Source organism: Notolepis coatsorum, assembly GCF_963971535.1.
Source record: "Notolepis coatsorum genome assembly, chromosome: 17".
Taxonomy (NCBI): Eukaryota; Metazoa; Chordata; class Actinopteri; order Aulopiformes; family Paralepididae; genus Notolepis; species Notolepis coatsorum.
The window spans coordinates 90,377,431-90,388,531 of record NC_140181.1 but is presented as its reverse complement, the minus strand read 5'-3'; the positions used below and the strand labels follow the sequence as shown (position 1 = coordinate 90,388,531).

General features: G+C 45.4%; 1 protein-coding gene across 1 annotated transcript in view; it reads right to left on the bottom strand.

The window, feature by feature from the left end:
• LOC311244137 (uncharacterized protein) overlaps positions 1-7,365 on the bottom strand; it is a gene marked incomplete at both ends in the record, with an annotated part of 181,694 nt that extends 174,329 nt beyond the window's left edge. Inside the window, one exon of the mRNA XM_084333545.1 lies at positions 6,502-7,365. Coding sequence (XP_084189671.1) covers positions 6,502-7,365 — 864 coding nt within the window. The remainder of the gene's footprint in view (positions 1-6,501) is intronic.
• Between the last annotated feature and the right edge of the window lie 3,736 nt (positions 7,366-11,101).

Sequence of the window (11,101 nt, the reverse complement as noted above, 5' to 3'; positions counted from 1 at the left end):
AAATCTGCATATGGCTCGCTGATAACAAACTATCATTACACATGGGCAAAACAGAGTCCATTCTCTTCGGTTCAAATAACAAACTCAGCAAGACCGACGGCTTCTCAGTTACAGTGGGTGACAATATTGTCACAAGGAAAGATGAAATTACCTACCTGGGTTCCATCCTAGAGGCTAATCTTTCCTGTGACAAAATGGCATCCAATGTAATAAAAAAAGTCAACCAACGAACTCGATTCTTGTACCGGATATCCTCTCTGGTAAACAAGAATACCCTGAAGACTCTGGCCGGAGCACTCATTCAAGGGTACTACGACTATGCTTGCACCTCATGGTACCAAAGCACCTCAAAGGCGCTAAAAACAAAATTACAAACATCTCAAAACAAACTGGTCAGACTACTGCTTGACCTTACTCCTAGAACCCACCTCACCCCTGCCCACTTTGACAACCTAGGATGGCTTAAGGCCCTCCCATAGTCGAGCAGACTGTACGCGGACTGGACTCAGCGGAGGTCCACTGGACTCTTTGAGCTTTCATAGTCGAGCGGACCTCCGCGGACCAATTTCCTACATGTCACGCGCCAGTTTACACAATTGTCCCCACGCTGTTCAACTTCTGTCATGTCGTTGTCATCCGATGTCAAAATAAAGAGTATGTTATCTCCGTTTCCAATATTTCGATAATAAAACGGGCAGTTTTACGCACTTCATTTAGAAAAGCCATTCAAACATCTCTCTTGGCACAGAGCGAGTGGTCAGAGTAAAATGCAGATCGGCGTCACATTAAATGCAGTTCGATGTCAACCAAAACGCAGAGCAGCATTTTGTGTGACACCAAGTCAGCGGCGCGGACGTCCGCGCGTCAGAAAATAGGAGCTTCGCACTTCCACTCTGCTGTGGGTCTGCTGTCCGCTGAGATCAAAGCTCAAAGAGTCCGCGCGGACCTCCGCGGAGTCTGCTCTGTGTACAGTCTGCTCGACTATGGGAGGGCCTTTAGAGTAGACCAGTGGTTCTCAAACTTTTTACACCAAGTACCACCTGGGAACGTAGCTGGCTCTCCAAGTACCACCATATGACCGGCGTTAAAATACAGTCTACTCAGCTATGCACAGTTCACGCAAGAGGCAAATGTATTCCTAATACCATTATTTATTGTTAACTTTTGTCAGACACAGCCACAATCAGGCATGCGTTCTTCATGGGACGGGGGTGCACTACGTGCAAGCCCAGATAAGTACTCGCTATTTGCATATCAATAGCGCCGGTCGTCAGGTGTGTTAAATACGTTCTCAGATACATTCACACCTAGGTGCGTGCAATCCCAGTTGATTTCAGGAACGCACCACTGGCCACAATGTACACAGGGATAGCACTAGAACTAGCAAACGCTTCTCATACAATGCAACATTGAGAACATAATAACTAACATTCTCACATAGCAAGTGAGAAAATTAAGAACAACTGTATTTCAGCAAATGTACTTAATTCTCTCTCTCTCTCTCTCTTTCTCTCTCTCTCTCACAGCAAGCAATTGTCCTTCATTCTCTCTCGCACGCACACACGCGCACACGCACACACACACACACACACACACACACACACACACACACACACACACACACACACACACACACACACACAATTATTTTGTTACAAAAACTTAATTTCCTGCATTCTGGTGCAGGAATTTTTGAAATGTTACCCTTTAAATGCCAGTGTTTGTGATGGACATCACACATTATTGTAAAAAAGAAAAGAAAACACATTCAATACATTTTTGAATTTTTACCCTTTAAATGCCAGTTTGTGTGATGGCATCACAAATTATTGTTAAAAAAAACACAAAAAGTAAAATATTTTCAATATATCAAATGCAAAGTACATTTTTCTGGGGGGGATTATTACAGGCTAGGCATGTGTCAATGATTAGCAACAACACAGATTTTGATGGATTTTTTGTAATGTCAGATTTAACACCAACTCTTTTCAGAAAAGTGGGAGTATTTCATTTTTTATCTGACATTACAAAAAATCTAAAAAAAATAAATGGTTATGATCAGGGCTGAAGTTGAATTTAAGATTTATGACTGTTTAGACTGCATTACTCTCTGTCACAGTGATCTCCTGGTTGTTCCCCACTTAGGTTATCTAACTATCGCGCCGCCGCAACCAGAAACACTGGCCTGGCCTCATGGGCGGAGTTTATGGGGGTGCAGGGGGTGCATTGCACCCCCTGGTGGCCGGGGGTGAAATAGCTTTTTTTTTTTTTTTTTTTTTTTTCTTTTTTAAATCAAGATTATTTTTATTTTAATAAAATTATAATAATTGTGAGAAACAAATCTGAATTCTATTATGTTTTGTTTTACAATACATTCATTTTATAGTAGTAATCATGTCACATTATAAGGCAAACCTTCTGTAGTGTGGCAGTGAAAGGGTTAATGCGCGGCCAAGCACCACCATTCGCAGCAGCAGCAGCAGAATGCCCCTAGCGATAGTACATTGTAATGCTTGTACAAAGCCACTTATTCTGAGATGATAATTAATGTATCTGGATAACCAATGCACGGATTTTGTCGAGGCAGGTAGCGTTATTTCGGGAAAATTGATATCTATAGTCTGGTATATTTTTCGTCCATGAAAAATGGAGGCTGTAATAATTATTATTGCTCGAGAGTCTCTATGAATAATAATAATTAGAGCCTCCATTTTTCATGGACGAAAAATATACCAGACTATAGATATCAATTTCCCCGAAATAACGCTACCTGCCCCGACAGAATCCGTTCATTGGTTATCCAGATACAGATGAATTAGCATCTTGTAAAAGACAAACGCAACATCTTTTTCTTTTCTTTTCTCCAGCGCAACCAGCACATCTTTCGTTGGATTGGCATGTCTAATAATGCTGTTATTAGAAAATGTGAACTTTTGTTTGTACAGCCTTTGACAACCTACTGTATGCATACTTGTGCGCGGCTGTGCGCTTGGCAGAGTGTTGCACAGTATTTTGTTATTTTTGTATGTCATGTTTGGTACAGTAAAGTGGTCTAGTGGAGCAGCAATATACTTGTTGTGGTCTTTTTATTTTAGTATTTCCTTCTTTATCTTTGTCACTTTGTCAATGATTAAGAGTAAGTCAGTTAAAAATGATCCCCCGTAGTGCTGTGTGTGTGAGTGTGTGTGTGTGCTGCTGTACTACCTAAATAAAATAAAAAATTAGGGGTTAGGGCATTGTAAAAACGCTAAAATAATTAAATAAAGGTCAAAAAAAATCGCGCGCGCCTATGCCTGGCCTGCTTCTAAGTTCAGTGGCCTGACTGCAAAAAAAAATAAAAAAATGTTTGTGCTTTCTTGTAAATGTTTTCAAGTACCACCAGCAGTACCACCAAGTACCACTAGTGGTACGCGTACCACAGTTTGAGAACCACTGGAGTAGACGACAGAGTACAGCAACTTGCAATGGGCCTGGTCTACAAGATACACTACACGACCAAGGTACCCATGTACATGTCAAAATACTTCCCAAAGGTCAGTGAATACCACGACCACAACACCAGAGGGAGCTCCACAAATCATGTTAAACCCAGATTCGGCTCAAACAAGGAACTAAACACGTTTCGCAATTATGCCACATCAATGTGGAACGCCCTACCCAAAGCTGTAAAGGAATGTGAATCACTACCCACTTTCAAAACCACTCTCAAAGAACACCTACGGGAGACTGCAATTCGAAACTGGCCCCTGCAAATGTCCTAACCCAACCCCCTCCAATGTACAGTAAATGACCAAGTATGGCTTTGTCAATATTCTAATGTACAGTTTTGCTTGTACAGTGTACATTGTCCCCCACCCACCCCTTACCCCCCCCCCCCCACCCACCCAACCACCTCCAATGTACAGATCCCCCCCCCACCCAACCCCACCCCACCTACCCAACCTCCTCCAATGTACAGTTTCTACGTCAAATGTATATACTCTCTTTTCTTGACTCTTTTTGTATCACAAACAGTACTGTATTTGCAAATCTGGTATGTCATAAATGTATAGATGTAGCAGTACTGTTGTCTATCTGTATGTCGTGTGTGTCATATATGTTATGATGAATTGAAAATGGGGGACCCTGATGTAAACAAGACGAAAGTCTTTCTCTGGTCTGCATCCCCTTAACAATTGTATGTATTGAGCTGTACTGTACCCATTATGCAATCTGTTAATAAAGTTTTCAATCAATCAATCAATCAATCCCATGATAACACACACACACAGCACTGAGCCCTGCAACAATCTGTATATCCAAACTGCACACGTTCCCATGGAAACACACACACAGCACTGAGCCCTGCAACAATCTGTATATCCAAACTGCACACGTTCCCATGGAAACACACACACAGCACTGAGCCTGGCAAGAGTATATCTATCCAAACTGCACAGGAACCTTTATGTGGACACACCCCTGGAGACTGATACAAATGTATGATGCCATGAGACAAATGACACAAATGGGCTTTCAAAGGGTTTGATTTGGAGGTTTTACCGATAGGTGCACCTAGGGGTGGGCAATATAATGGTTGAACCGGTATACCGGTAGGAATCCGTGCCAAGGTAGAGATTTGACTCTAACCGATGTACCAGTAGAAGGCTACTCTTTGAATGTAAAAAATACTTTTTCACATTTATAAATGTAACACACAAAGATAGTGAACTGTGTGCCGCCATTAAAAGATAATAAACTAGTTGGTGGAAAAAGACACGACACAAGCAGTCCCTCCACAGGTGGTGCTGAAGGAAAAACCACAACACAGACACCGCTAGCCGAGTCATTTTCCACTGTCAGTGTCCGTATGACAAAAAGCGGTGGAAGGACATTACAAATTCCATGTTCTATGACCTAAACTAACGTTAGCTGTGATTGTCAACTAAACTGGTCCCAACAGTTGAACTAGCTGCTCATAATGGAGTGAAGTTGGCGGAGTTTCATATTAGCTCCAGCTCAAAAAGTAAGGAAAGCAAGGGGTTGCTGAGCCCGGTACACTCTCTCTCTCTCTCTCTCTCTCTCTCTCTCTCTCTCTCTCTCTCTCTCTCTCTCTCTCTCTCTCTCTCTCTCTCTCTCTCTCTCTCTCTCTCTCTCTCTCTCTCTCTCTACGTTCAATGATTTTAAGTAGCGTTACTCTATAAAAACTGACTGCATAGTTGATAATACATATTTTACTTCATTAGCTGAAATATGAATGAAAGTCTGCTATAAGCCATGCTCCCTCTCTCTTATATATACCGTGATATATACCGTTACTGTCCAAATGTCTAAATATACCGTGATATAGATTTTAGGCCCCCCCCCCCCCCCTTAGGTGCACCCAATATCAGGCTAAAACTGGGTCTGTTGATTTGGAGGTTGTACCTACAGGACTAGGGTGCACCAGACAGCAGGCTAAGACTGGGTATGAATACTGGAGGATTTCCCCAATACTAAAATCCAATTCCATGAGCTACTGTATGTAGCAACATGTCAGAAATCAACGCAGAGCCACTTGATTTTCTGCATTTGTGGCACATAGAAGAATCTTAGATCTCTCTAATGGTGCAACAATTATATAGTCTATACTGTTCAGTAAATGTAATGAATTGAATCGGTACCCAGTACCAGCAAATACTTAATGTTTTTTTTTGTGATCAAACAAATACTTAATGTTTAGATTATGGACCAAGTATTCAAGGAGGGAATGTGACAGATTATAATCTCACTAAGGCTGAGACGATATGCCATTTGGAAGGATCGATAAATCGGGACAAAATTATCGATAAATATAAAAAATTTTATTATAATTTTTCTTTACAAATTTTATTTTATTTTTTATTAAAAAAAATGTAAATGATTGCGTAAATTGGTAGTGTTACCTGAAAACGGCAGTTTTGTTTTACATACGTTGCAAAACAACAAATGTATTGCCCTCCAACTTCTCGAAATGTTGCCACACTTCAGACGGCATCTTCCTGATCACTACTGGCAGCACGCTCAGCACGACTCACTGTCGTGGGCCAACTACAGCATCGCAAAAACTACAGTGAGTGCACGTGACACACACACACACACACACACACAAACTAACGTTAAATAATAAAACAAATAATTTTAAAGAAAAAAGTATTTAATTTTTTTTACAAAGTGATGCCACTTATCGATTTCACGCAGTATCATATATCAGTTAATTCCCCAAAAAAATTTGAATACACAAATGTGGCTGGGGGAACTGATTCACTCAGAATGAATGGAATAATAGGTCAATAAAAACAATAAAAATTTTTTTTTTATTATTATTATTATTATTTTTATTTTTTTTTTATTATTATAATCGATTATAATCGATTCTAACATATTCGAATCGATGCATCGAATCGAACACATTAGAATCGATGCATTTAGATTAATCGATGCATCGTTACACCCCTAATAATTATCGATAAATTGATAAGTGGTCTCAGCCTTAAATCTCACCTGGCTGTGCTCTTGGTTTGCTCTGTACTGCTCCTTCAGGATGGAGGCCCTGACTCCCTCCTCTCGCCTGGCAGCCCGGTCCCTCTTCACATCTGGGCTCCAGAAGTTCACACTGTTCATGCTGGAGCCCATCCGTCCATCCCGTCCTCCGTCCATTTCTCGTTTCAGCAGTTCGTTCTCCCTCTGGAGTTCCCGCAGCTGAACCTGGAGATCCAGCATGGACCCTTCCCCTCCTCCTCCTCCTCCCACCGAGTCCAGCCCCTGTGCGCTTCTGCCGGCCTGGCGCCGCAGGCTGGAGGACCGCCCCGGCTGCATGTGATGGGTCTGGTCACCGTAGGGGTCTGACGGGTGAGGCGTCCCGGTGGAGGTTATGTTGGGAGTGCTGCCCATGGCTGTGGAGCGGCACGTGTAGGAGGAGCGGTTGGTGGTCCGGCCCAGGGTCATGGTGCCCTTGGGGTACCCCCCTGAGGGCTCCAAGGCATCGCGGTCACTGGGGTACGTGGTACCGGAAGTGGCGTAAGCAGCGCTTAGGGACTGGATGTTCTCCATGGACAGGGTTTTACCCCCTGGAGCTGTGGCTGAACCCGTGGCCGGTCTTGCCTCTGCTTTAGTCTTCGACCCTAGCCTCGAGGCTGCTGCTGACCCTTGACCTCCAGCGGTCTTTGACCCCGGCGATGGTCCACAGGCCACGGACCCCGGCTCTAAACCCGAGCGGGAGCCTGGCACCGAGCTGGCAGCCTGCTTCCCCTTCTTGGGGGCCCGGGAGAAACGGGAATGGGACGAGCTGCTGTCGACATGTCCAGCACTCTTGGCGCTGACGGTCAGCTTGGTCTGCGAGGGCTTGGCTCTGATGTTTAAAGGCATGGCTCACATGGCAAGAGGTCACAGCTCAGGAGAAACTGTCCAGGTTGAGAGTGTGATCATGTATTGTGATGCGCCGCCGAACAATGGCCTTCTCTTGGCCTTTCAGTTCTCATCTGTCCATGCCTGCGGTTCGACCTGCAGGTCCTGGTGACTTGCCATAGGTCACGGTCTTGCCGAGGAACGACGACTGATTATGTTGACTAACCGGGATTGTCTGTGCTATATTAAATCTCCTCACTCCTAAGAGTGTACGGGGGATAGTCCCAGGCTTGAGCGTGAGTCCTAAGTGGTTCTTTTCGCAGGAAGTAGCAGCTGTGGACTGCAAGGCTTCCAGACAGAGAGGCCTGTGGTCTGGTGGAGTAAGTAACACTGCAAGGCATTGTGGGTACTAGAGAAAGGGACAGAAAGGGACAGTCAAATGCTATAACATACAAACATTAATTATGCTGCTCAAGGCTGTATATTTACATTGAGAAAAATGCACTGAAGCATTCAGAGCGCCACATATAGTGGGGCACCCATTTGGATAATTCACATGTTATCAATATGGTAGACACTATGATACACGTCTTGTTACACATTTGACAGAGGTTGTTAGTGTGCAAGGAGACCAAGCAAAATACAGGTCATTGTATTCCTTCATGAGATCCTTCATTTTATACTTTATACATACATGATGCCAGCAGTCACCACGCTAGGCAATCATACCATTAAGAAGATAGGAGAAAGGGGGGATGGGGGGCCATGGACAGCACTAAACCTGCTTTGAAAAATGTTTGCCATATGCCCAGCTTTAAAAGAGTCAGTCAAGCAGCTGTGAACATGGTAGAGTGCAGGGTGAATTGACAGGCAGACTAGCCTTCATTATCTATCAGACCCCCTGGGGTACATGCAACACTCATTCTCAGACAGACTTGTGCTGCCTTCAAACAGGGTCTGTGTTCACGAGACGAGTCCATATGAAAGACCCCCTCTTGGAATTCACAACTTCGGGAAGCGGACATTCCCTGTAAAGCTCAGAGTTCACGAGTTGTGGTGAATTTTTTTTTAAATGGCGGAGCCCGTGGAAGTCAGTTTTGCAGTGGAATTATTTGAGTCTTTCTTAGTAAATGAATAATACATCTGAGGAAAATGTTGAGATTCCCAATGGTCTCGCCTTTTTCTTCTGTCATTATGCTTTTGCATTTAGTTAGCTAAATCATTAGCCTTGGGGGCATCAAGACACATTGCCCAGTTTCCTGATTTTGTATTGAGCCGTACTGTATTGTACCCATTCTGCAATCTGTTAATAAAGTTTTCAATCAATCAATAAGAGGCAGTCTCATGGCTGGGTGGCCCAGGTGCATTAGAGGTAGTCTCATGCCTGGGTGGCCCAGGTGTATTAGAGGTAGTCTCATGGCTGGGTGGCCCAGGTGTATTAGAGGTAGTCTCATGGCTGGGTGGCCCAGGTGTATTAGAGGTAGTCTCATGGCTGGGTGGCCCAGGTGTATTAGAGGTAGTCTCATGGCTGGGTGGCCCAGGTGTATTAGAGGTAGTCTCATGGCTGGGTGGCCCAGTAGTATTAGAGGTAGTCTCATGGCTGGGTGGCCCAGGTGTATTAGAGGTAGTCTCATGGCTGGGTGGCCCAGGAGTATTAGAGGTAGTCTCGTGGCTGGGTGGCCCAGGTGTATTAGAGGTAGTCTCGTGGCTGGGTGGCCCAGGTGTATTAGAGGTAGTCTCATGGCTGGGTGGCCCAGGTGTATTAGAGGTAGTCTCATGGCTGGGTGGCCCAGGTGTATTAGAGGTAGTCTCGTGGCTGGGTGGCCCAGGTGTATTAGAGGTAGTCTCATGGCTGGGTGGCCCAGGTGTATTAGAGGTAGTCTCATGGCTGGGTGGCCCAGTAGTATTAGAGGTAGTCTCATGGCTGGGTGGCCCAGGTGTATTAGAGGTAGTCTCATGGCTGGGTGGCCCAGGTGTATTAGAGGTAGTCTCATGGCTGGGTGGCCCAGGTGTATTAGAGGTAGTCTCATGGCTGGGTGGCCCAGGTGTATTAGAGGTAGTCTCATGGCTGGGTGGCCCAGGTGTATTAGAGGTAGTCTCATGGCTGGGTGGCCCAGGTGTATTAGAGGTAGTCTCATGGCTGGGTGGCCCAGGTGTATTAGAGGTAGTCTCATGGCTGGGTGGCCCAGGTGTATTAGAGGTAGTCTCATGCCTGGGTGGCCCAGGTGTATTAGAGGTAGTCTCATGGCTGGGTGGCCCAGGTGTATTAGAGGTAGTCTCATGGCTGGGTGGCCCAGGTGTATTAGAGGTAGTCTCATGGCTGGGTGGCCCAGGTGTATTAGAGGTAGTCTCATGCCTGGGTGGCCCAGGTGTATTAGAGGTAGTCTCGTGGCTGGGTGGCCCAGGAGTATTAGAGGCAGTCTCATGGAGGGATGACCAGGTGGCGTCTATACTTTCCACAACAAATTCGTGTTTCCACGTTCGAGTTTTGCGCTCTGATTGGCCACACGCGTTTCTGGTCATGTGACATGTGCGCCAATCGTGGGACGGCAAGTTCTGCGCCTATTTCCGGGTCTAACAGCCTGCAAACTACCTAACGCCTAGTTTATCACTGGTTAAGCTTAGGCGACTCTTTCGCAGTTGGTTACGGTTAGAGTTTGGAATCAGGGCAGGCGTTCTATCGCCCTGCTCTAAGACAAACTCTAACCTTTTAAACCAACTTCGAAAGAGCGCCTAAACTTAACCATCCAAAAACTTGCGGTCCCACGATTGGCACACATGTCACATGACCAGAAACGCGCGTAGCCAATCAGAGACGCGGAAACACGAATTTGTTGTGGAAAGTATTCAGGCGACCAGGTGAGGGTAAGGAAAGGAGGGTACAGGGGGAGGGATGACCAGGTGAGGGGTGAGGAAAGGAGGGTACAGGGGGAGGGATGACCAGGTGAGGGGTAAGGAAAGGAGGGTACAGGGGGAGGGATGACCAGGTGAGGGTAAGGAAAGGAGGGTACAGGGGGAGGGATGACCAGGTGAGGGGTGAGGAAAGGAGGGTACAGGGGGAGGGATGACCAGGTGAGGGTAAGGAAAGGAGGGTACAGGGGGAGGGATGACCAGGTGAGGGTAAGGAAAGGAGGGTACAGGGGGAGGGATGACCAGGTGAGGGGTGAGGAAAGGAGGGTACAGGGGGAGGGATGACCAGGTGAGGGGTGAGGAAGGGAGGGTACAGGGGGAGGGATGACCAGGTGAGGGGTGAGGAAAGGAGGATACAGGGGGGAAGGAGGTGTTAACAAAAGGCCTTGAAAGGAAATTCCACAATAATATCGACAAAATCTGCAAATATTCTCAGAAAATTTATCTAGGAAGGTTAAACCTCATATAAACAGCAATAAATTAGAAGGCTATACTGCTAATCTGAGAAAGAGAGGGGGATAACTTGTCAGGCACCCCAGGGGGAACCAAAACAACCAAAGGCCATGTCCATGGCCCAGACCTCAGGGGCCGTCAGCAAAGCGGATGCAAATCCAATCCATAATCCCTCTTTCTAATCTAAAAGGATTGGGTGTCGCCATCACTATACACAGGCTATACAACCGAGAGATTGTTTAAATCATGCTTGTCAATCATACACTAGCTGTCAATCACTCATCCATCATTGAATAAAGAACAGGGAATGTAGCTAATGTGGCAGCAGTTGACCAATCGACACTAACAAATTTAAATAAAAGAGCATATATATATTAAATTGAAACGTGTATGT